Source organism: Chaetomium globosum, genomic scaffold, assembly GCF_000143365.1.
Source record: "Chaetomium globosum CBS 148.51 scaffold_3 genomic scaffold, whole genome shotgun sequence".
NCBI classification, from domain to species: Eukaryota; Fungi; Ascomycota; class Sordariomycetes; order Sordariales; family Chaetomiaceae; genus Chaetomium; species Chaetomium globosum.
In genome coordinates this window covers 4,252,884-4,277,173 of record NT_165978.1, presented here as the reverse complement: position 1 = coordinate 4,277,173, position 24,290 = coordinate 4,252,884, and the positions used below count along the sequence as shown (strand labels likewise).

Here is a 24,290-nt window from a genome sequence, read left to right as displayed (position 1 = left end):
TCAATTGTCTTCACTCAAGTTAGCAAAATATCTTGAGTGCTACTCAAGAGACAAGAGTTTCTGAGACAACTTCTTCTTATTTCTTATATATATACCGAAACAAAAGCAACACCGACACACTGAAATAGAGTTCTTCTTACCTTTTCTTCAACAATCCAATACTACTTGAAAGCCAACCCAGTTCTCACCATGGCGGACCCTTGGCAGGACGAGGCGCCCCAAGGCCGACAGGAAGGATACTATCCACCCCTTCCTGGAACTGGCCCCCGCGTCACAATGCCACAGCAACAGCCGTGGGAGTACACCATTCCTCAAGGCCCCAGGCGTAACGCTACCACGCCCGCCATTTACCCTCGCCGGGAGACCGCTGCGCCCATAATTTTCACGGCAGCTCCCCCTAACAATATTACACCGTGTAACCCCTGGCAGTTTGGTTACCGTCACCAGGCCGGTGGCCCCAGCCAGAGGACTTTAGTAAGTCTTCACCCAACTTTTACAGCCCCGAGGTACCGAGCTAACCGCGCTTCTCTCGTAGATTCCTTCCGCCCCCGCCACCGGTTCATTTCCCCCGGCGCAAGGTGCCCCCGGCCGTGATTTCCCTCCCGTTGAATCGACTACTGCCCCGACCAACACAAACACCGGGCGCCAGGCCACGGCGGGGAACGCCCAGCCAGCCGAGGGCACAGCCAGGGGGGGTGGCGTAACCCAAGGACCGAGGCCACCATTTAGGCCGAGCTACATGGCCAACCCCCAGTCGAGGGCCGAGAGGGAGAATCCAACCCGGGAAGTCATCGCCCGGCGCATGGCGGCCGGGGTTTCCGCAAACTACCGCGGTAATTATAGACTGGCCAGAGGGCGGCGTCCCGGTGACGGTGCGGCCGGACCGAAACCGCGTGGCGGAGGCACCGGAGCCTGCGGACCACACCCGGTGTATCTCGATCGCCGGACCCGTGGACATTGTGACGATCCCGTTTCTCATGGCACACTTCTCCAGGGATTTTGTGTTTGAGGTCGACGAGATCATCCCGCTGGTGATGGGGCATTCCATCAACATTCTCGAATGGCGCTTCGGGTCATATCGGTGCCAGGCCCAGTGGGCTTGGAGGAACCTCAGGGAAGATCCGTTCTTCCAGTCACGCGGGGTTCGCGTTCAGTTCGAAAACGATCCCTGCGACCTGTAAGGGCCCAAGGGTGGTACCCCGCCGCGACCGCAAGGACCAAGGGAGTGTAATGAGATGGAAGGCCAAGAACATGGCATTGGATGGAGGAGATCGGGGTGGGGATTAAGGATGGACACCATATTTTGGGATGGACAAGTTCATGGTGATCTGAACGCTGTTGTCCGTCTAAAGTGCAAGGGCTTTTTGGGACTATGTACGGCTGCCTGGTACTTGGGTACCTTGCTCATAGATATTTGGACCAGAAAGAACACGTCAACACCAACCTAGTACCAACCTTCCCTCATTGCCAAGAAAGGGGCTGGCGTGTTTGCTCAGCGCAAAACAGACACGGTGACACTCGGCGGTTACCTCCACCAGATCGGAGCAGCACGTCTGATTAGTACGTATGTGGACAGCCAAAAATGGGCGGCATACCGAACAGAGATACTCGAACGCGAATAGCAACAAAAACAGGGCGCGCATGAAGACGGAGAGTCAACCTCCACCTAAGGTGAAGTGTATATTAGCCGCGCTAAGCCCCCTCTCGGAAATTTGCTCCGTCACCGTATCTATGATGGCCTCCACCATCTCGTCCTCTCGTTCGAGACAGTACTGGACATTGCCCTCCAAACGCATAATATCCTCCCGCTGCTCCGAGACGTCCACATCCAACCTATCTACCTCACGATCCACGCGGCCCATCTCCAACCGCAACGCCGCAAGCTCCGTCTCATACTCATCGATTCGCTTCCGCTGCGTTTGGTTCTCGGTCGACAGATCACTAATCTGCACAGCTTGAGCATGGACGAGTGCCTCTAGAAGCGCTAGACGCTGCAAGACGGAGGGCTCCGGAATCTGTCCCTTTTCGGGGAGACATGGCCTTGGAGGGGAAGCGCGTAGGTCAGGCCTTTTTGCCCTGACAACCTCGCTGGACGTTGCAATAGTCACAGAGTCGCTGCTACTACGCCGTCGCTTTCCGTCCCGGGTTTCAGGCTTTGGCCGCAAATCTGGATGAGCGTGTTAATGACTAGAATGGAATGGAGAACGACAGGCAAAAACAAAGAGAAGAAGAGTGAAAAGAAAGATGGCCAGAGTAATAAAGACGAAGAAGAGAAAAGCTAAAGAAAAGGATAACTAAAGAGATGAACAGGGGATTGCTTACGCGATCTCGAAGCGGGGGCCACTGACGGCCCTGGACAGGCTTCATGGTACGGTGGTGGGATATCACAATCTCCTTCCCCGTCGCCTTCCCCGTCTCCTTCCCCGCCACCATCGAATGGTGGTGATGTCGTGGAATACAAAGGTTCGACATCCCATATCCGTCCTCCCGACCCCCCAAACAACTTAAACAACTCGGTATACGGCGGCAGCTCTTGCAAGCGACCACCCGTGAGCAGTGCCGACAGACGTTGTAGATGCGCCCGGGGAGCCAGGTTCGCCGGCATGTACATGATGAGCTGTGTGGCTCGGCTAAGGGATCGGATAGAGTCGATCACTTGGCCTGATGCGCGGTTCTTCGCTGGCCGCGGCGATGATGCCATGGCGCAGGGAACGACGATCTGGACAGGTCCGCTGAGCCTCATCGACAGACTGGCCAGCTGGCCCCGAGACACCACCCTGATAGCTTCCGGAGCATCGGCGGCAACGGCGAAGGTGCATGATTGAACACGAGATGGCCGAATATGAATATGGATATTACGGGGCGGGACATTCTTCAACTTCACGGGAATGTGCAGCCGCATGAAGACACCGACCGCCGATCCAGTCCCGCCGTCATTTGGTGTCGCAGTAATGTCGGACTTGAAAAGAATCTTTGCATCGGAGGGGTCGGGAGCCGTGAGGTAGTGTCGCTCTTCGCCGTTCGGACTTGTCTCGTCCCACTCTAGGACAGTATGAGTGCTGAGCGATTGCGAGGCAGGGTCATTGGGTGTTGACGATGACATACTTGGCGCTCGCAGAGTTCGGTGTCGTCGACCTAGTCCGATCAGCGCACGTAGCAAGAATCAACAACTTACTGCTTTGCAAGATAAGTAAAAATTTCAAGCACTCAGCACAGAACGGTCGCCAGTCGCCAGCCACGCCTTCAAGGTGTCAGGGTCAGCGAATGGCAATCTCGCTCCTTCTCCTCGAAAACGAGCGAGAACCGAGGAGATTCCAATTCTCAGTGTCCTGGTCTTCCAAGAGTGGTGTCTCAATGCGACCACGACCCATGGGTAGAAACAGTAGATTGACACTGAGCGCGAGGTACTGGTCCTTCAAAAGCGTGGCGCGCGACCTGGTGTGGAGAAGCAAAGAGGATGCTGAGGGTAAATCGCCAACACCAGGCAGATGCGTGGTTTCGAGGAGGCTGGGACCAATCTCACTCCGCAGGTGACCGACAACCAATCGGCGAATAGTTACCCCCGGATTATGTAAGGTAATGACGGGAAAAATGGAGCCGGCCTTGGGCCCCACCACCTCCTCGGGCGGGCCTCCAGTAAGTCCAGGCGCTCGCTCCGAATCCTCGGTCGCGATGATTCTGTGAGGAGCAGTGACGGGTAGAACCAAAACTCGTTTCTTTCTTTTTTTTCTTTTTTTTTTTCCTTTTTTCAAGGTACTCTTCCACCAACAACCATCCTGTCGGCACCCCGCACCCCAGCCCAGGCACCAAGCTCGCTTTGAACTCCCGCCAAACAACACAGCCGCGCAGCCGCATTTGGCAATTCTCAACATCCACGTCACTCGTAGGGCGAATACTGCTTGCCTAAGTGTTCTGCTCGAGCGGATGCCTGCTCAAATCTTTAAATCAATTGTTTTGGGACTAAGTCTAGGCAGGAAATCATATGTTCCATGGTTAAGTTGTTCTTAGAGTTCTTAATCTGAACGCATCGTTTTCTCTTGACCTTGCTGAACAATGAATTGCAGTCTAAAAGTCCCGACCCCCCCGAGCGACCGGAATCACATAGTCGAGGGCGAGGCCGCAGTGGGAGCATTGGCCCTCGCCATCTTCGCCCGTTCTGTTCGAGTTCTGTCCATCCATTCCTGTACCTTCCCCAACGCCATACGAGCCGAGCCTCTGTGTTCCACTAGATAGGATTGTATCTCGGCCGGAGAGAACTCCCCATCCGGTATCTTCCTTACAAATTGACGACCATAATTTTCCACCGTGTCATCATCGTCTTCGGCCTTTCGCTTCGGGTCGGGGATGTCGCCTTTCGCACCTTTGAAGACCATGCAGAAGAGCCGAAACGCCGCGTCTTCGTCGGCATTCGGAAGCTCCAATTTCCTGTCCACACGGCCAGCCCGTATAAGTGCCTGGTCTAGATGGTCATGTGGTTCGTCGTCATCACGAGTATCTGACCTTCCTGTGCCGCTACCCCATCGAGAGCGTTGAGGAGGTCCGACAAGGACGATTTTAATCGGGATTCGGGGTCTTCTTTCTTGTCTTGGCTGGCGATGTCCGTTTCGCCTTGTCGAGGTTGCGTTATGCCGGCGGCGTCCACGTCTTCCAGCAGGAGGATACAGCGGGACGGCAGTTCGGCGAGGAGACTACCCAAGGGCACGCCGTGAGTGCCAGAGAGGTTGAGGATATACATGTCCAAGCCAAAATGCCCTGCCAAAGACAAGCACAAACTCGATTTTCCGGTCCCGGGAGGGCCATATAGTAGGTAGCCTCTCCGGTAAGGTATGCCGCGGTTGGCGTGCCATGTGAGAGCTCCCGGGTCCAGGAAGCTTTCGATATCCCGTAGAAGTCCCTCCTTGTCCTCCTCGTCCATGACAACAGTGGAGATTGGCCTGATGCTTTTCAAACTCGTCCTTTGCCAATTGCCATGACGCAGATACTCGAATACAGCCGTCTTGTTATTGGTCAGCTTCAGGTACCCGTCGCGGCAGTCATCGAAAAGCTGCCTCAGGACTGTTGGGGATCCAAAGCACGAGACCGTAACCACCTGCTGAAGGTAGCCATCATTTTCTTTTTCCCTAGAGCGAAACCAGAAGAGATGCTCGTTGTAGCTAAAGTAAAACGTTCCATTCCATGGAAGGTAGTAGAGGAGTTTCTTCCGCCTTCGCCCTCGATGACGATCCTCTTCAAAATCTGAATAGGATGGACTTTTCCAGCCGACTCTGGCCATAGACGACCGAGCCCTGCGAGCGAATGGTTGAGAGGTTGCCCAGAGGTTAACCATGTCGTACACTTCACTGCCATATTGGACGTGGACAGTCGAAACTGCCAACCATCAGAGAATGTCTATTATTGTCTTCAAGCCGGCAAGGGGACGAACCAAAGTAGGTCTCTGCCACGTCCCAGACGAAGCGAAACACACGTCTGCCCAGGAACGCCAGAAACATGCAGAGCATGAGGGGGCGAATGTAGCTGTTTGTGCCCAGAACAAGCTCGATGGCGGCAAGGATGCTACTAGATCCAGGTACAAAGAAGTCCAGGACTGAGACTTGGGTCGCGATCAACGGAGTCGAAAAGGTGGTGTTGTTGGCCATGGCGGAGACGGATTGATGTCCACGAGCAGAGCCAGGTGTGGGTGTTGTTACGGAGTAGGTAGGTACCTAGTTTAAGATATCTCACATTTGTAGCTTGAAGGAAGAAGGTTGGAGATGATTGTTAAACGGTGATAAAGTTTTTTCTTGACAGGAGAGGTGGGCGGTTATTTATACCTACCCGTTGGTGAGCTCAAATGCGAGCTGGTTAGGTACATGTACCTACCTGCCTGTCTGCCTGCCTGACCAAATTTTGTTCTTTGGGTGTTTGTGACTTTTGATCTCAATGCTGCTCTGTTGTTGTTAACACATCAGCTGCTCCACGTATGTTTCTCGGTCACCGCCTTTGCCGAACGTGTAGGGCAAACAGGCACTTGACCATGGTGTTGTCAATATGCTGAATGAAGTGACTGGCCAGTTGTCACTAAGACACTGCGACGACTTCGTCCCACCATATCGGGTAACCGGAAAGCTGGCCTCTGGGTACAGGTAACGATGTTTTTGAAAAGCCGAGTCTAACCAGGCTTCGGTAGTATCGCGTAGCAGCAAGCGGTTAATACTCCGGGCACCTCACTCAACGGCGTGGTTTTAGCTACCTACCTCACCGGGCAACAGTTTACTAGTATATCATGACCTTGGTTCACCTCAGCTCCCATCGATGAAGCAAAGCTCCTCCGTCCCGGGAAACATCACGTAGGTAGCTTGTTTGCCTGAACTCCCGCGCCCCTGAGGTCACACCTGTTCGAATGCATCATGCATGCATGCTGCCAATCGGTGAAGCGATGTAGGGCACCCGTGCGTGTTCCGATGGCCGTACTCTGCCAGTGACAACCTCGCGGAGTCGGTGACCGAGGGCTTGGGATTCTGGTCTCTTCAAGCAAGGACTTGTGGCTGACCCTGGCTTACGAAGATTTACATGAGAGATGGTTCTGGACGCGCCCCTCGACAAAACCATTCCTAAGCCCCGGGAGCCCCTCATGAAGGCCCCAGGACCTCAGCTAACTTCATTATTACACAGCAATTAGATACCGGTGCTTTGGCTCTTGAGACCAAGCGAGAGTAGCCTCAGAAAGTGCGGACGCGACGCCGGGCCGTTATTTGCATTGGTCCTTTAATATCTGGTGTGAAAGGCGACAGTATACGAATAATTGGCGCTGCCCCTGGATATGAAAAGCATGAGCCGCTGTTTTCCCCTTTCGAAGACTGCCCCCCAATTGTAAATCTTGTCTAACGTCTCGTGCCACCGGCTGTCGCCCAAGTTGCCCCGTTGCCCCGTTTGTCTGATATTAGAGGACCAGGCCTGGGGCGTTTAAGAGCGCCGGTGAATGGGCCGAGACCTGGGCGTGGTGACTGTGCTCGAGCCCGCTCCTGTCTAGCCCCGATTCCGGTGGACCGGTGGAGCAAGGTGTTGCTCCCGTGGGTCGTCGTCGACGCCAACGGCCCGCCCCGTTGGTCAGTTGGTGTGGACTGCGGAGTTTTAAGGAACCCGCAGATCTGCACACTTGGATAACCTTAATTCGACTGATGTGGTCCTGATACAAGAGAAGTATGTATTATTGTTCTGCTCTCAAACGTGAAGACATCTACGAAGTACTTCGGCAACCTGGACAACCTCGGGTGCGAGTTGAAGCTGTTGTTTTCCATCCCCCTGCTTACATGTTGGGGCCTGTTTGGCCCAAGGAAGCGAAGCCAAGCAAGCGAACGGGCCTCTGTCCGCCGCCAATCCGAGCCGCCTGCAGACGGCAAGCCCGTTGCTGAACCGGGGTCCCGGGGTCAACCCCTGGGATGGTTGAAATTGCGTGCCGCGGGGATCGGACGTGGAGCCAATGGCCGTGCTGTTTATGGAATCCTCCACCGCTCTGCTGTTTCTTGGGTCCGCTCTGTCCAGCATCATCTGGCCTTGACGGGCGGACGATGTAACGCGGGTGCTGTCTTGGTGTCCTCATCCAATCGGGGGAACTGAGTGCCGTTTGGCCAAAGATGTTTTGACAGAAGATCCAGAAGGATGGCCGATTGTTGCCACTTTTAGTTGGGCTTCCGAGCGCTCTGACTGGCACTAACTCAACGGTCCCGATGGTGCGGAAGGAGAGAGTTCCCAGCCGAGCTAGTCTACCAAGCACACGAGGGTCTGTTTCCTTGACCGGGCACTGTCCGAGTTGGACTCCCAAGGTCCGCGCGCGGGGTCAAATCACATGCAGAAACTCGATGGTCACTTCTGAGACATGCATAATCCCTTTCCAGGCAACGAGGTGTTTATTGAACGCGGGGTGGCGGCCAAGCCTCTTTGGAAAGGGGGGGTTGGCAAGATGGCAAGACCAGAGACGAGCCATTGCCGGTTCTGTTTTGGCTGTCCTCTCGGATACCGGCTGGTGTTCCTGCAGTCGCATTGCCGGCACATTGGCCGGGCCGCCTCGCTCATTTTCCCGGGGGTGTGGCGTGTGTTGCGTCGTGTGGTTGCCTCGGCAGAGCTTCCAACACGTTTCACGGCAAGCAAGCGAAGCCAAGAGGGAAATTTTCCGTTCAGTGTTTGGCGGGAGGGGGAAAGACGGCAGGCCGGCAGACTGGTAGCCAGGTCAAGAGCCCCGGTCGGCAGCTGAGGATGGCAGGACGCCGGTACTTTTGTGATGAACGGGCCGAGAGCTGCAGTGTGGCCGGCCAGTCACTGCAACGGGAAGGTCAAGCGGACGGTCTGTGCGAAGTCTTGTTGCTACCGGTGAGACACGCTCAACAGCCCTGGCTCTCTCTCGCTTGTCTCGGTGGGTTTGGAGCCAAAGTTCTCGAAGGTTTGTTGGAGATCCTTGGACGCCACCCGACGACCGATGTGCGCGGATCCTTTCCTCCCAGCTCCCTTTCCACAACTCACTTGCTTTTTTGAAAGATCCAGAGATCTGCCAAGGCAAGCAGAAGCAGGGCTACCACGTTCGTTTTTCCCGATGCCTGGTTTTCAACCAGCGAGCCACAGCCACTGAGAAGACTTTTTTTTGGAGGGCTTGACTGAAAGCCGAGCTGACACACGAAACCCCCAACCGGCTGCGAATTAATGGCAGGGGTGCTTTATGTCTTCCATACCAACTAAATCCTTTGGTACGCCGCGGGACAAACTCCCGGAACCGGCCCAGCCACGAAGCCCTTCTTCTCCCATCTCCTGTTTGGGGGCCGGGTGGATGTAACTATCCATGTCGTGTACACTCCGAACATCCTTGTTTTTGGAAACCGGGGAAGGGCAAAGTGTGCGCCACACATCTGCATGCTTTATTCAATACACGTCCGAGCTTAGTGCGTCAGAACTCAGGGGCACAAATATACCCATTGGTGACCGAATTGCTGTTGAGAGCAGAAAAGGTTATCGTGGGGGGGGGGGGGGGCAATGTTAACACCAAGGACCCAAGGACCTTGGCGACAGTTACGTTGCAAAGGTGGACATATTTGCATAGTGATCGACAATCAGCCGGTTTGCTTGTGTCTCTGAACATGAACATCATGACCTGTCCTGTGCATTGCTCCCACCCAACCCCCCCAACCCAGATCCGCCGTCTTGGGTGCAAGCGAACGAACCCCTGAACGCCCTGAGAAAAAAAAAAAAAAACAAAGGAAAAAAAAACAGCCTAACCAACTTTAAACAAGGTCTGCCTCCCTTCTCCGCTGTTTGGGTTCTGTGCGCACCGACACCGTCGTCTCCATCTGAATCCCGTTCTGGTCCATCCCGCTCATGTCCCTGTCCCCGGCCTTGATGGCTGTCCTAAAGTAAACCCCGTTGTCGCTGTTCGGCGTCGGCGATGTGACGGACTCAAAGTCGCCAATGGAACCCTTATGGCTGGGCTTCATGATGGGCATCTCCCCGCTGTCGACACTGCTCGTCTCGGCGTTGGTCGTGGCTGCGCTGTGCTTGGCCTCGCGCTGCGACCGCATTGTCGAGAGCTTGTGGTTCTCGGGTTGATGTTGGCTGTAGCCGCGCGAGCGCGAGTTCTCGTCGTGCTTATAGTAGCCTGTTCGGGAGCGAGTCGCCGAGTTCTGGCTAGAGATGAGGCCGCACCGGCGGAGGACTTGTTCAAAGAGGCGCTTGAGCGTCGGGATGCAGGCGGCGATGATACTGCGAGCAACTTGGTTAGAATGGAATGGTCTTGTGTTGGTTCATACATGCAGGGGGGAAGGGGCCCTTACGCAAGTTGTGCCTCCACCATACTCCACGTCGTAAGTCCAACCGTATCCATCAACGTGTCACCTGTCTTCCCGTAGCTCCCGATCATAAAAGTCTTCGCAATGGAGGCGCTGCTGGCAAAGATACCGAGACCCATGACAAAACCGAGCGCAATCTTCTCGCGAAGGGGACGTTGGATGCTGACGATGAATGAGATGGGCTGGCCAAATGTCAGCATTCATGATTCTTGTAGCCCTCGCCCACCGGGTATGTACATGTAGGGAGCCATCGGGGGAGGGGCACATACCGCAAGACTGAGCGCGACATCGGTGATGATGGTGAAAACTGCCGTCACGTAGATGGAGGTCTGACTTGTTTTCGGATCTGCACACACAGCGTCCGGGTTGCTGTGGTCCCAAACCGCCCATAACGGTTTACATGCCGATAGTTGGAAGACGTTGGAGACGACGGCGACGCCAAACGACACGAACATGAGGAAGTACATGCTCCACGTCCACCAGACCCGGTCGCGTTGGATCCGGAGGAGCATCCAGGCGATGCTCATCTTTGAGAGGGCGAGAGCCCAGGGGAAAGGCGGCTGGCAGAGAAAGAGCCACTTCTCTGCTAGCACTTCCTGGTCGTCAGGTACGTAGTAGTTGTGTCTCCCTACGCCATAGTGGATGGCAACCAACAGCATGCCGAACGAGACGGCATCGAAAATCTGGAGTTATAACCGTCAGCGTCGAGGCCCCCCCATGCATAACTCTTGCATATTTTTCATTCTTACCACCGCGGCCGTTATGAGAAAATCGTCGAGGGAAAGGCGAACGGTGGGTTTTATTCGAGAGTAGATGCGGGTACCATAAAGTACATAGGAAATCAAGTGAAGAGTGCCGACGACACCGACGATAATGGAGGCCTTGGACTCGTCGGGCCCTGGGGGGACCTGGTGCAGACGCCATTATTGCTGGGCACGGCCCGGTCGAAGGAAGAAAAGAAAGGCCTCTCTCGAAGTCGAAGGGTCGTGGGCAAAGAACACCAGAAGAACAACACGAGTGGAGATGTCGAGATCGTAGATCGGCGGTGGGATGAGGGGGGTGTGCAGGGTCCAACCATCAGATATAAGATCCTCGATGCTGGATCGTGGCCTGGAGAATGCTGGTCATCACCCTGGGCGACTCTCAATCTTGGCTTTTACCCATCCCTTGTCTCTTCTGGTGCTTGTCGAGATTTGGGGTTCCTTCGCACCCTCCCTCCCCCCCTGCTCGGATTTGGCGAACCCATAATGAACGCATGCATGCAAGCCAAAAAATACACTAGTGTAGTTTAACTCTAGGTGAAAAGCAGGCCTGGAGGTGCCCCTGGCAGTTCACTTTGCAGCCCAAGCACCAGCAGCTCCAGGGTGGCGAGTTTTATATCATGCTAACCCAAGAAGGTTTGGGAAGGATGAGCTGTGCCTCGCGGCCGCACTTCCGGTCTGGGTATCCGTCCAGCTGCCGCAAGCGCCCCGGAGAATTGGCGGAGAAGCTGCTTAATTAGGTAGCGAAGAAGGGGGAAAATAAGCAGCCAACTTGGGCACACGTCCCATTGTCCGACCGCGGGTGATCTAACCGTCTTTCGGGATGGCCTCCATGGCATGAAAAGGAAACATTGGTTGGACTGACCGTGGACAAATGGAAGCTTTCCCCCGCATTCTTTTCGCGTCTTGGACTAAACTGGTGCTAAATCGTGGTGATCATCAGGCCTAACAAGACCCTGGCCACCAGGACCTGCAGCTGTGGAACCAAACAAGAGGATCTTTGGTATTTTGGGATCTTGGGAACGCCCAGGGGTTGAGAGCATTGACCGAACAAATTCAATCGTGACGAAATTATCCTTAACCCCCTCGCGTTCATCAAAGCGATCAAGGCTCTCCCGTTCCCGGATCGCCTCAAACCTGTACTTGGTACTCTTGCTCATACGTTGTGCACGACTAAAGCCAGACGTCGACTGTTCGAAACTTGAAACGGGGCCGATCAAACAGCTCGGGTCCAACAATAATAGCACCAGACCCGTCAAGGTCAGTCTCAAGCGGGCGGCGGGATCCCTGTTCCGTTCATTCCGCACCCCGCGTGCTCGCACGTCGTGACGGTGTGGATGTACCGAATCTCGCCGGCCTCAACCCGGAAGAAGTGGCTGTCCGGCATTGGCTTTTCTGCGACGGACCTGTCCAGGCCGGGGAAGCCCACGTAGATGGCAACGGCCCCCATCTCCTCGTCCACCACGTACCGCCTGTTAGTCACCTTGATGGTGGACGGCAGTCCGAGCGCGCAGGTGTCGTTGCCCGATGCCCGGGGGTCTGTGTAGGCGCCGCCCTCGAGCCGCGCACAGGGGGTGACGAAGGGGACGCTGATGTTCACGTTGTTCAAGCGGTTGAAATAGGCGTCCCCCGCGGCCTGTATCACTTCTCGGCTGTCGCGATCCGAGGCGGGGATAGGGTCCCAGGTCTCGAGTGAATTCCTTTTGTTTTATTAGTTGATTTGTTCTCCATCAAAATGGTGGTATCTCCCGTCGTATCCCGTATCCCTTCAATGATTAAACGTACCAGTGCAAATACCCTGTGGCGTTGAAAGCCCAGTCGCCGGGCTTGGTCGCAATGGTCTCGATCAAGCTGACCTTGTCGTCTGTGAAGACCATGCGGGTGCCAATGACATAGGGCTTGGCCGCGTCGGAAACTATTAGTTCGGTAAAGGTAGCACACAGGGTGGTGTCGTAGATGCTGCGGTTGTGGTCGATTTTCATGGCTTGTGCGAGGACGCCGGTCGTAATGTCGATCGTCTTGTCACTCTCGGTGTACTTCAGGTTGTCGGCAGTGATGGCTGTCAGCTTGGCCGGATTGCCCTCTGTCTGCGCTGCTATGTATTGGGTCGTGGCGCCGACGACAAAAGACCGGCTACATTCCGCTGAGACGGAGGTCACCAGAATCACGCCCGCCAGTAAAAGTGATTGTGACTTCATCTTAGATATTGGCCTCTCGAGGTATTCGATCCTAGAAAGCCAGGCGGTACTGGTTACTGTTTACAAGGTTGATTCAGAGGAACAATGCTGCCGTCGTGATCACGTGCTCATCGAGGGCGTTTTATGAAACACGCGGTCACCGTCTTGACCGGCAGAGATACTGATAACTACGGCCAATAATAAGATAGGTAGTCTTGTGAATGCCGAAGAAAGGTACTCAATAGCCTTCTTTGGAACTACTGCTGCAATGCCGGTAGACAACGCCTCCGCACTCGTGATGACGGCTGCAATGCTGCATAAAGGGAGTCCTCCCGGTTGGTCGGCACCCTAAGAACAGCCGTCCCTTGCAGAATATAGGGTTGGAGTGGAATAATCAAGCCTCTGGTTGTTATTCAAGATGTGCTGTCATACATTGTTCCCTGCTATCAATTGCCTTACTCAATGGGCCACCTTCTACCGTTACACAACTTGCAACTTCTTCCTAATACTCACCCGGCGGCGCAATAAGCCGGCCCCGTTTCCCCCGTCGCCATCCTCCCCTACCCCAACCACCCCCACCACCACCGCCGCCACCCTTTCCTTTTCCCTTACCTCCTCCCCATGGCGGGCCACCACCGCTCGTCCAAGGAGGCCACTCACCCCAGCCATCGTCATCATCACCATCATTATCATCATCGTCATCATTCTGAGTTGTCATCGGCGGCCGGGCCGTAACTGTGATTGTCACGACACTCGGCGTAGTCGGCTTCCTCGTTGCCGAGTTGCTTGTGTGTGGGATGGGCGGCTTCCCTCGAATCGACGTGGATGTCGGTTTAGGGAGCTGAGTCACACCGGTGGTCACCACAGCGGAGGCGGTCTTGACGGGGGCCGACGAGGGCCCGGGAAGTTCAGTGAGCCGAGTGGGAGTTGTCCTCCTTGACGAGGTAGTGGTGGGCTTAGCAACTGTAGTGACAGCTGTGGACACGGCGCTAGCTGTGTCAGTCGCCGGTGGTGTCGGATTGTTAAGCGCATAGACTATCGCGTCGAAAACTCCTTGGGGAACCTTGGCAACGCTAAGATCGTGGTCAAAAACACCCCTTCCGTCGTGGTATGCGAAGGAACTGGTGTTGCTGCTGGCCGAGCTGACCACTCGGGTGTTCTTGGCCCAAGCGAGACTGTTTACGCCGTTCGGGTCGAGGGATCCGCCCTCCCACTGGCTGCATCCGGTACAGAGAACATCGAGCTGCCAGTGGGTTGCGTTGGTGTTGGTTGTCGGCAAAACGGCGTAAGTGGCCCCTGAATATGCGCCGGGCACAACTCGTCCCCTTAGAACTTGCCATCAGCGCTGGGGGGTGACTTTGAGGGCACCGGAATCACTTACGTGCTCCATCGTGACGAAACGACTGCGCCATCACCGTTCGGCCAACCCACGGTAAGGGGGTTGCCGTTCATCTTCCCACCCCAAGCAACGCCAGCCCACCCTGCCTTATCGACCGGTGCCACGATCTGCAGTAGAACATCGAAGGGGGCAGCCGAGACTTCCGGGATAGCGATGCGGTAGTAAATACCGCTGGCCGGTTCTCTAAACTCCGAGAAGCAGATCTGCGTTCCCCCAGGGCAGTACTTGGCCGTTGTGCTCTGCCTCTTGCCTGGCCCAGAGCCGCCAATGGAAGCCGCCCATGTATGGGTACCGCCAAAGGCCAACAACACGAGTGACTTCAGGATCATGGTTGCGGATCGTTGATATGAGGGGCCTGTATTTGGGACGTCAATTCCGGGGAACACCAAAAGGAAAGGACCATTCCTAGGTTTTATGTTCTCCAATGTCGGTTCACTTCTGGTGCGACTAGCTGATTCTCCCCGGAGAGGCCTACGGCGGGAACGGAACAGCACGAGAACCAGCCAGGGAGGAGCAATTGAAATCCGGGTGTTTGTGTCGGCTCGAGCACACTTTCCCCATATTCCACAACATATACGTGGCGTTCCTTAGATGATATTGGGGGAGTCCGACAGGCGAAGCGGCCCCGGTAAGATATCGACCCGGAGAATAGGGGGACGTTCGCAGAAAGTAATCTGGGTAAAAGGGTTCCGGGAATTAGGGCGTGGCGCCATACCCACGTCACTCCGGGCCCGGTTCACGTCAACGAGGGAGCGTAATCAGACATGCTTGACAGCACCGCCCGTTAAGACTCTGTGGCGACATGTTTTCACTCGCCCTGGCAGCAAGGGTTTGTTCCCCCCGGCCTGAGTCCCGCTGTTCCGTATTAAACAACGGGTAACTACACACAACGGCCGTGCCGCTCATCCAAAAATGGTCAAGTGTGAACCAAACTAATGTCTTTGCTTGATATGCAACCATCAGTCATTGTGAGGGTTTGAACTGTCAAGTTAACAAAGCAGGCTGCAGAAGCCCGACTAACCATAAGTACCAACAGTTATAATAAAGCGTACCTACATGGCCCGCCTGCAAGCCAATGGTACAGGTCTTCAACCAACCTCAAGCCACGCAATCTAGAGCCAAAAATGGGCCCCATAGAACGTAGCGAAGATTGTGGAGAAGAAGGTAGATGCGCTGAGGGGGATAATTTCAGCTCTTCGCCTATTTTGGGCCCATTCGCCGGACCTTGGGTGAGCGTCGAGCAATGGAAGCAAGCCTATCTCCTCCGTACGTCCACTGTAATCGATGAACCGGGGTGCATGGCAACTTCAAGCCAGTGCCCATTGCAAGATAACCCTTACGACGCTACCACCGTCCGCCTGGGGAAACCCTGGGTAATTGATAACATTGGCCCTACGGGTGCAACAAAGGAAAGCCAAAGGTTCCGGAACCAAAGCCTTCGAGACTTGGTAGTTGCCCAGCGAGAAGGCTCCCAAGCTGTTAATGTTCCCTTAATCTTCTCAAAAATGTCACGGGCACGGCAGCGCATTGGATGGAAAGCGCGGCGTCTAGTTTTCAAGACGTTCAAAGCGCCGCAGCCGCGGAGGGCAGAAATCTGTTCTGAGAGATCAGTTAGTAGTTAGGTCATAACTCCCATATAGTATATGAATAAAGTGTTTGGTTCCAAAGCTCATCAGACTCCATCATAAACCTTGACATGCATGGTGACTCGTCAACTTAGTAACGACGGCCCTTGACCTCCGCCTCCTTTTCTCCGGTAATGTCGAATCCCACATGGGCATCCACACGGCGTGCACACCCGGTGACAAAATGACATTTAGAATGCCGTGAAAGAGCTGGAATTCCCACCCGACCGAAGTATCGCGCAACTCATGGTCATGAGACGGCCCTGCATGGGGCACTGAGATTCAAAAGCACGCCAGCCCGCCTGGTGCCACCCATTCTTTGTGAGCTGGTTTTAAAAGCCGCGTCAACCGAGTAGTTTCATTGTGGCACCGACGTTCTGGTTGCTAAATCCCTTATGTTTGACCTCGGTCACGAGAACCCAGGTATCATTCAGAATAGAGTACAGTGGTTCAAGTATAAAACCCCATCATGACGGCACTCAGCTAGGCAATCGAGACCCGAATGATGTATTAGACTCACCAGCCTAACCACTCGCGCTTCATTCAATTTGAGCTTTAAACGAATTCATACCGACAAGACAAGCGGGATAAATACGACAATGCCTCGCGACTGGACCAACCGGTCCAGACGAGACCGCCACTCTTATCGAAACGAACATGAAGATTCCGAGACTCAAAGGTCGGGATATACCCACCGAGACTCTCGAAACCCGCAGCATGAAGGTAATGCACGATCTAGAACCAATCGTGACGGTTACTATCCCGGAGGCGAGGCCTATGGGCCCTGTTCAGAGGACCAAAACGATTATGGCCGAGACGTGTCGAGAGACGGTGATGGCGAATTTTCCGAAAGCGACACAGCCAGACGTTCGTCTGAATGGGGCATGGTTCCTTACCAAGACCCGACCATCAGGGCAACCCCGAGTGTCGCTTCGGATTCGACCCTCGTTATTGAAGCACCGGCTGTTGATACCGGGGCCCCATCCAATCGTCGGCGTCGTTACCGGCCCCGTTCTAGGGATTATTATTACGCCTACGACGTGGAAAGTGTATCTCACTCATCCAACCCGTTCTACGCAGAGCAGAGCTATGCCTCTTCCCCGGAAAGATACATGTACTCTCATAGAACCAACAGTAGTAGTCGTCGGAGTAGCCAGGGTTACCAGCACGCACGCAGTACCAGACACCGCCAAAGTGAGGAGGACCACTCGTACCCTGCTAGCCACTCCAGTTACGAATGGGAAGACTATTCGCAAATGTCGTATCGTACCAGCCGCTACATGGACGAGGATTACCTGTATTATTCCGATGAAGAGCCGCAAAACGGCTCTAGTGGCACTACACGGGTAGAAATTTGGCCCGGCTCCGCCTCGGAATCGGTGGAGTACCGGAGTTCCAGTCATGAGCTACCAGGTGGGAGCATTACTCTCAACCTCAAGCCAATTATACGGAGATGATGTGTGGGAGGTGTATATCTCTATCGTCTGACAGTTTCATAGTAAGAGAACCAACATTAGGGATGCTAGTTCGTGGTAGTGCCGGAGGTTGTAACGAGCTGTGCCCGAGGTGGGCCTCGGTAACCCTCGGCCAGCTCACGTACAAGCACGGTCCACCGAACCCCTGGATGAAGCTATTCCCAGTTGCCCCACAGCGCACCGAGCATTCTAGCAATGCGCTCGGGCCACCGCACTCACGATCATAAAGCAGCCCCACGAGCTGCCAGACTCTCTCATCTTTCCTTTTCTTCTTCAAGCTTACTGTACTCGTAGAGTCGTCACCAGATAGTTGCAATAATTATACTCCTGGGACCGTTACAGAGGTTAGCACAAAGACCTTCAGTCATTATCCAAATTCGGGCTTCCAGGTTTACGGCCAAGGCCATGGTCTCATGGTGAGATTTTGCAAATGACCAGGTAGCAACCGAAACAACTTGAGACACTACAGATTGTAATTACTCAAGGACAGACACAACAGTCACGAAGGTAGCTAGCCACACACAATCAAGAAGGACAATCTCTTGCAATACAAGTTGCGGAAGAAATCGAAATTCATAACAGAACTATCTCTAACAATTAACACTCCATATTCATGTCGTAATAGCGGAGGATGACCGGACTAGATTAGGCAATATTGGTGACAAAGAGGTGAGGTGTTGCCAGTTAGGTACCTAGGTATTCAAGCCCTTGCCCAAAATTAGGAATGTTTGATGGGAACCCTCGGAACCCGCAGCGTAGTTTTGACCCATTTCCTTTTTGGATCCCATAACTCCCACAATGCAGCCAATTTCCGAGGTATCATGGAAATGAAGCACAATCCGGGCGTTGACACAATGCCAACCCATTTCCAACGCCACTGTAAATCAACCTGAACCCGACCAGCAAAAACAGATAAAGAAAAAACAATCCCAAACCAGCCAACCCCTCCCCCCTTTAATTGCAACCCTCCAAAACCTGCATCCACCCCTCCTCCATAACACTAACAACACCACCAACACCCACACCAACATCTCCCACAGCCGCCGCCCCACCCATCAACGCCATCTGCAGCCCCTCCTTCTGCGCTTTCAACGCCCCATTGCTGGCTTCCAACCACTCGGTCCGCCCCCTCAATGCCCTATTGTCGGCCTCCAACCTCTGAATCTTCCGTTCCAACTGCAAAATATACTGAGTCGCCTTGGTCAGGACAATGCCCTTGTTCAACTTCCCGGTTAGCCCCGCTCTCCTGTCGTCCCCCTCGTCCCCCTCGGTGCCTTTTGCCACCGTCGACCGCTGCTGGGCCAGCCGGCGCAGTTCGGGCACGGCATTGCGCAGCTGGGCGATTCTGTCGTTCATGTTGGTGCGGTAACGCTTTTCGATCGCGTTGTGGGCTGTCCTTTTAAGGTCGGGAGTGCCAGGGGTGTCAGGGGTGCCAGGGGTGACCGGGGTGACCGGGGTGACGGGTTTGTATCTGGGGGTCACACTCGTGGTGGAGGATTGGCGGGTTCTTGTTGATGTGTTGAGCGGGGGTGGTATTGCGGCTGACTTGGGAGGGGGCTCCGAGTCACATGGGTCGTTGGTGGACTTGCGCTTGAGCCTGCGGAATGGGTAGCGCCTAGTGGCGGCCATGCTAGCCGAGGGGCATGTTGTGGGCCGTATGGGAGATGTAGAGGGCGCGGTTGTGGTAGGTTGTTGCTGGCCGGGGATGGTGGCCAACATCACTTGGGGGGGCTTCAAGGAGGGCGGGACAGTGAGGCCGAAGGGGTTGATCACCGAGCTGGGGTTGGCATTCGGCGGTGGGCACAAATCAAACATTGGGGGCTCGAAAAGCTTCTCGGGCTGGGAGTGCTGTAGCGAATCTCGAGCAGCCCATGCGTCTGTCGTGGGGGGGCCGAATGAGCTACCGGCCGAGGAGATAGGCGAGAACGACGACAACGAGGAAGCCGCCGAGTCACATGGGAAGTCTATCCCGAAATCTTGGGTGTCGAAGAAGGTTAATGGAGGAACATCGGGATGTGATTGCTTTGACATGGTCAGCTATTGATCGTAGAGAGGGCCTAAAGTTGTGCGTGTCGGGGGCAGTCAACAGGTAAAAACTGGGGGGGGGGGGGTAGCTGGACTCAGCCCCGAGTACTGCAAGACGGGAGACCGGCCTTGCCCCCCACCATGCGCCAGGCACCAGGTCTGACAGAAGGAAAAGGGGACAAGAGTAGGTAACGAACATTTTGGGGGGCGTCAAAGAACGTTGCTGTATATGGGTCGAATGTCATCGGCGACGAGTCATCACGCGTGTCAAACATCTCGGTTGCCTAACGATTAACGATAGCTTGATTGAAGTTGCAAGAAGTGAGATGAGAAGGGAGCGAAGAAGTGGTGTAAAACTATGCTGGCAATAGAGTCGGTGATGTCGATGACTATGGTTGAGTGTGGGGTTGTAGGGCTGTAGGATTGAATGATGACGTTGTCATTTGCTTGCTGAGCGTCACTGGTGATATGATGATGATGGTGCTAGTAATGCTGGGCAAGAAAGCTAACGGGAGCGAGCTCAGGATTTATGTAAAGGCGTCTGAATGCCGTTGGAAACGCCATCTCGGTCGGCTCCCGTCGACACCCAACTTGGAATCGCAACTCGGCGGCATGGTCAATAGCGGCACTACAGCGTCTCGAGACCCGCGAATGGGCTGCAAACAGACGATTTATTTTTCACTCGTACGAGAAATGCATCTGGGTTAGTTTTGAGGTCGAGACTCTCTGAACAGGGGGCCCACGCCACTCGATGAGTGCCCCTCCTTCCTGCCTGCAGGCAAGAGGGGCCTCGGAGCCGCCCGCCGAAGAGAGTGAGGGCCTCGGCTCTTTAAGGCGCCCCGCTTCCCGAGATCGCGGGACTCCAAGCCGAGATTCACATGTAATCACATGCACCTTGATAAAAAACGCTGGAAAGATAGAGATCTCGACGCCCCTCGCAAATTTCGGGTAATTCTGATTCCAACAGCCGTTCGTTGACGACGACAATATCGATGGAGTTCCGACAAGCAATCACAACCTAGAATAATATTTCTGACGTTGAACGAAAAAAGAAATCCAAGGTAAATAGAGAGCCCACCTCAATGCCCGGCCTCGTGGGGGTAGCGGAAAAACATTGTTTCGTAAGGCAGGAAAGAATGGGAGCCGGTGGCAGCATCCTGGTGGTTCTCAACGTCATTGAATCATCCGAATTTGGCAGAATGGGCTGATATGGGGAACCCCGTCGAGTGCGCGGGATACCCCGGGTAAGTTGTGGGTTTGAGTTTTCCCAACGGTAATTTTGCGGAGCAAGTTCGTGCTCATGACCAGATGATTCCCCTCAAAGTCCCCCAAAACGAACCAGTTGTCGCTGACGTTGGCACTTAATCGGCCGACATTTTTGGCAGTGATTACTTTCTAGACAAAGTTTACTAAGTGCCCCTTCTGGCGATGAGTCAAACTGTTTCTGCCGAGTTCCAGGAAATACGGCGCCCCACCCCGAATTCCGGACCCACTCCCGCCCGATCGGTCCCCCGGTCCCCCGGTCCCGATCCTGCCGATCAACGTCAAGGTAACCGCCGCGTGTATTCCACTTTGGCCTCGATGATCTATCGGAAAGAGGCACGAAGTTCAAGACATAGAAACAAGAGCGAGTTGGTTACATAAGGTAGGTACCGAGGTAAGGTAAGGTATACGACGAGTTCGAGGACGTCATGATGTATGTCTATGATGTATGTCTATGATGTATGTCTATGATGTATGTCTACAATGTATGACGTGGGCCACATGGCCCCGCTCCTCCAACACTCCTGAGTCAGAAACCGGGTTTCGGCTTCCTGAAATCTCTCTCTGCCGGTATCTTACCAGTGTTTCCAAGGCCCTTTAGAAGTGATTGTAAGCCCTCTGGGCTCAAATCGCTTGTTAGACGTGGCCGCGGGATTGGGATTCAGTTTTCCAGGACCCGGGGCCGATCCGGCAACTTGGTTGATGTTGGTCATCCCAGGGTGTCGGAACTGATACGTTAACCTACCTACCTTGGCACGTGCTTGGTAGGGAAGTGATGGTTAACAGTGCAAAAGATACGCCTGCAATAGGAGAGAGGACTATAGATAATTACCCAGGTTGAAGGAACTTGAGCTGCAGGCTCCGATGCTGACCACGTTGAGACTCAAGTTACGAAAAGAATATAGCTCCCGGCAATCGACAATGTTCATAGACTCTCAGATGAATGTACTGCTATTCCCGATCCTATAAAGGAAAGGAGTAGTTATTCTAGTGTAGGAACCTTGCAGCACCCTCAAGCGCTAGGCTGAGAACCGGCTTCTGGCGGTTCACACTTTCTGACGATATTGCTGTGAAGTCTTGTGGATGGGCTTCATGATCGGGTCCATCTCAAGAACATGATTGAGCTTGTAGTTGCTGAATAGGGATGATATGTGAGAAACAAAATGATGGTTTGAGACCCATCTGGTGCCGTTTCGCATAACTTCAGGCTTCAACCACCATGTTGCCTGGCAAGCTGACATGCGTTAAATTCCAATTACGCTTATGGTGCTGGCAACGTATGTTGACTGTATTTAGAAGAGCTGGTTGTGTATGACAAGCGAAGTGTGAACCGGGTAACTACGGAAACTTGGCTCCGATCCCTTCCTCGGGGTTAAATGTGTGACCGAGTTTCATGAAGCCACAAACCAACGAACTCGCAGCAACTATTGGCCCCCTTCAAGCCCCAGAAACGCGAGCCGTGTAGACACAAAGGGACACATGCTGGGACTCTTGAAGAGGAGGGTAGGTAGCTTCATCACCACCACATGGCGTTGGCTTTCTAAATTAACACACCAAGGATGTAAACCCGGAAGATGGATTTGAAGAAGAAAATGGTTAGTGAAATGCTCGGCAGACGGGGCTTCTGGAAGGTTTCTCTCGTATACACCACGCGCGTGTTATCGAATCTGCTGGGGCTGGGACCTGGGAAATAGATGAGGAAGATATTAAAAAGCTAGCTTGAGGGGCTAGACAATATGACGAAGAGGTCATGTTGTGGTATCCAGGACCTGGGTCTCGAGTCTGATGGCACGCCGGTTTGCCTCCAGCCAGTGAGCTTGGAGGCATTTGTATTGCGAGTTGCCCAGAGCCCGGTAACTTGTGGTAAGTACCCCGATTCGTCGGTGCAAAAACCATGCTAAAAAGTTCTGGAAGGTTTGCATTTGGACTTTGGAGAGAAATGGAACAACAAGGTCGCAACGGCTTGAATTGCGCGCAACCCCTTTTCATATCAGCATCCTCGCGTCACAACTCGCCCACACTACTCCCGTTCCCAGTTCGGTTTTGCGGCTCTGGGAAGGTATAACGCAACTGCTTTTAATATATGCTGACCATTTAACCCCCGGAGGCTGGCCGCTGAGGAACCTGGACGGTTCCCTGGCCTAATATCCTCGGGTAAAAGGGAGGATGATCTTTGGAGGAGGAAAACGTTATTCGCCGGCCGCCCCGCACTACCAGTCTCCAGTCCCTAGCATATCCATATGCCGTCCCTTGCACACTACAACCTTCTCCCGTCGTAACCAGGCCCCCGTCCCTGCACGCCTTCAAGGGAAGCGCCGCGCCCCAGGAGGAAGATTCTCCGGCATGATTTAGATTAACAAAGGCCAACTTGATGTCGTCACGCGATTGCAGCCATCCAACGGGCGTCTAGTGATTAGTCTTGGAAGTTGGTCGTGTAGCGGCGTCCAGCAGTCGACCCCGGACCGGCTCCGCCCTGGGTCAACACAGTCCAGGGATTCGAGATGCCGACAGCAACGTGCCAAGCTGCCCTCTATATTTATTCATGGTGGGATACACCCGTTCCCCGTATCTCGGCCGTCTTGGCCCAGCTCTGCTGTCCCGTGGCCGACGACTAAAAGGCTCGTCCTGCCGCTCCGTGTCTTCCTGTCGCACATCCTCCTGCCGCCAAGCTCACCCGCCGGTTTCTGTCAGTAGCGCCGCGTACGTTGACCCCCGTTCATTTCCTCTCGGCGACGGTGATTGCGTGGACAAGAGTTCAGGGATTCTTGGCTGACCGGCAACCAGCAAGTGATCACCAACTTTATCATGCTGTGGACACTATTCCTCGGGCTTGTGGCAGCCCTGCTGCGGACTGGCAAGTACACCGATTCCTTGGCTGCTAGACGGCAACGATTCTAGCAATGCTGACTGGAGGACGTAGCAGCCGCCGCCGGTGCCGCCGCCAACGCCGTATATCAAGATCCTGACACCGGCTTGATCTTCTCGTCCAACTTCCAGCTCTACAAGGCCGACGGGCGCGGCATCACCTTCCGCGTAGCAATTCCGGACACCGCCGAGAGTTACACGTCGTATGATTCCGTCATCCAGATGGTCGTCCCCAACGACGTGGGCTGGGCCGGCCTCTCCTGGGGCGGCTCCATGCCGCGGAGCCCACTGCTGGTAGCCTGGAGGGGCTCCAGCAACAATGTCATCCTGTCTTCTCGCTGGGCCACGTAAGCCATTACTGTCCCGCTCTGCCCCTGAAAAGCGTGGGCTCTCAAGCCCCCCAACCCCCCCCTACCAGAGAGTAACCATTTCTGCGTTTAGCGGACACGTCATGCCGACGCCCTACACGGGCGCCGAGTACACCCTCTTCAAGGCCGGGACCAAGTCCAACAGCACGCATTGGCAGTTTACAGCGCTCTGCAAGGGGTGCACGGCGTGGGAGTCCGGGTCATCGACGAGGTACCTGAGCCCGAGCGGCGGCAACCGGCTCGCCTTTGCCTACTCGCCCGGCAAGCCGTCTAGCGTCAACAGCCCCTCCTCCAGCATTCCGATTCACGATGTCCACGGCTACTGGTCACACGACTTTGCTCAGGCGGCAAACCCCAACTTTGAGACCACTGTGGCGAGGTTGACGTCTTGATTTGGAAAGGGGTCACGGAGTGTTAGATGTGTAGTGTTCGGGGAATGATAGTTAAGGGGGGTGTATATACTCGCAGTTGAGCAGCGGTCCCGGAGAGCAAGGTGGTGGGCACGCGGGCTGTAACTTGAACC

The 24,290-nt window shown here is 54.5% G+C and overlaps 10 protein-coding genes across 10 annotated transcripts; 4 read left to right on the top strand and 6 right to left on the bottom strand.

The window, feature by feature from the left end:
- Positions 1 to 189: 189 nt before the first annotated feature.
- Positions 190 to 1,287, top strand: CHGG_06685 (uncharacterized protein; the record flags this gene model as incomplete). Its single annotated transcript, XM_001222779.1, has 3 exons — positions 190 to 474; positions 536 to 833; positions 1,115 to 1,287. The coding sequence occupies 3 exons, from the start codon at positions 190 to 192 to the stop codon at positions 1,285 to 1,287; spliced, it is 756 nt and encodes a 251-aa protein (XP_001222780.1).
- Positions 1,288 to 1,655: 368 nt separating this feature from the next.
- Positions 1,656 to 3,103, bottom strand: CHGG_06684 (uncharacterized protein; the record flags this gene model as incomplete). Its single annotated transcript, XM_001222778.1, has 2 exons — positions 1,656 to 2,167; positions 2,323 to 3,103. The coding sequence occupies 2 exons, from the start codon at positions 3,101 to 3,103 to the stop codon at positions 1,656 to 1,658; spliced, it is 1,293 nt and encodes a 430-aa protein (XP_001222779.1).
- Positions 3,104 to 4,097: 994 nt separating this feature from the next.
- CHGG_06683 (uncharacterized protein) lies at positions 4,098 to 5,636 on the bottom strand (the record flags this gene model as incomplete). The annotated part of the gene is made up of 3 exons (XM_001222777.1): positions 4,098 to 4,459; positions 4,693 to 5,367; positions 5,423 to 5,636. The coding sequence occupies 3 exons, from the start codon at positions 5,634 to 5,636 to the stop codon at positions 4,098 to 4,100; spliced, it is 1,251 nt and encodes a 416-aa protein (XP_001222778.1).
- Positions 5,637 to 9,248: 3,612 nt separating this feature from the next.
- On the bottom strand, positions 9,249 to 10,468 carry CHGG_06682 (uncharacterized protein; the record flags this gene model as incomplete). Its single annotated transcript, XM_001222776.1, has 3 exons — positions 9,249 to 9,723; positions 9,795 to 9,991; positions 10,079 to 10,468. The coding sequence occupies 3 exons, from the start codon at positions 10,466 to 10,468 to the stop codon at positions 9,249 to 9,251; spliced, it is 1,062 nt and encodes a 353-aa protein (XP_001222777.1).
- Positions 10,469 to 11,837: 1,369 nt separating this feature from the next.
- On the bottom strand, positions 11,838 to 12,768 carry CHGG_06681 (uncharacterized protein; the record flags this gene model as incomplete). Its single annotated transcript, XM_001222775.1, has 2 exons — positions 11,838 to 12,270; positions 12,356 to 12,768. The coding sequence occupies 2 exons, from the start codon at positions 12,766 to 12,768 to the stop codon at positions 11,838 to 11,840; spliced, it is 846 nt and encodes a 281-aa protein (XP_001222776.1).
- Positions 12,769 to 13,249: 481 nt separating this feature from the next.
- CHGG_06680 (uncharacterized protein) lies at positions 13,250 to 14,475 on the bottom strand (the record flags this gene model as incomplete). The annotated part of the gene is made up of 2 exons (XM_001222774.1): positions 13,250 to 13,964; positions 14,129 to 14,475. The coding sequence occupies 2 exons, from the start codon at positions 14,473 to 14,475 to the stop codon at positions 13,250 to 13,252; spliced, it is 1,062 nt and encodes a 353-aa protein (XP_001222775.1).
- Positions 14,476 to 15,270: 795 nt separating this feature from the next.
- Positions 15,271 to 15,976, top strand: CHGG_06679 (uncharacterized protein; the record flags this gene model as incomplete). The annotated part of the gene is made up of 2 exons (XM_001222773.1): positions 15,271 to 15,412; positions 15,867 to 15,976. 2 exons carry the CDS (start codon positions 15,271 to 15,273, stop codon positions 15,974 to 15,976), a joined length of 252 nt encoding a protein of 83 aa, XP_001222774.1.
- A 394-nt stretch (positions 15,977 to 16,370) lies between these two features.
- Positions 16,371 to 17,473, top strand: CHGG_06678 (uncharacterized protein; the record flags this gene model as incomplete). The annotated part of the gene is made up of 2 exons (XM_001222772.1): positions 16,371 to 17,184; positions 17,298 to 17,473. 2 exons carry the CDS (start codon positions 16,371 to 16,373, stop codon positions 17,471 to 17,473), a joined length of 990 nt encoding a protein of 329 aa, XP_001222773.1.
- A 727-nt stretch (positions 17,474 to 18,200) lies between these two features.
- On the bottom strand, positions 18,201 to 19,470 carry CHGG_06677 (uncharacterized protein; the record flags this gene model as incomplete). The annotated part of the gene is made up of 2 exons (XM_001222771.1): positions 18,201 to 19,283; positions 19,381 to 19,470. 2 exons carry the CDS (start codon positions 19,468 to 19,470, stop codon positions 18,201 to 18,203), a joined length of 1,173 nt encoding a protein of 390 aa, XP_001222772.1.
- Positions 19,471 to 22,270: 2,800 nt separating this feature from the next.
- Positions 22,271 to 24,159, top strand: CHGG_06676 (uncharacterized protein; the record flags this gene model as incomplete). The annotated part of the gene is made up of 3 exons (XM_001222770.1): positions 22,271 to 22,397; positions 23,455 to 23,746; positions 23,841 to 24,159. The coding sequence occupies 3 exons, from the start codon at positions 22,271 to 22,273 to the stop codon at positions 24,157 to 24,159; spliced, it is 738 nt and encodes a 245-aa protein (XP_001222771.1).
- Between the last annotated feature and the right edge of the window lie 131 nt (positions 24,160 to 24,290).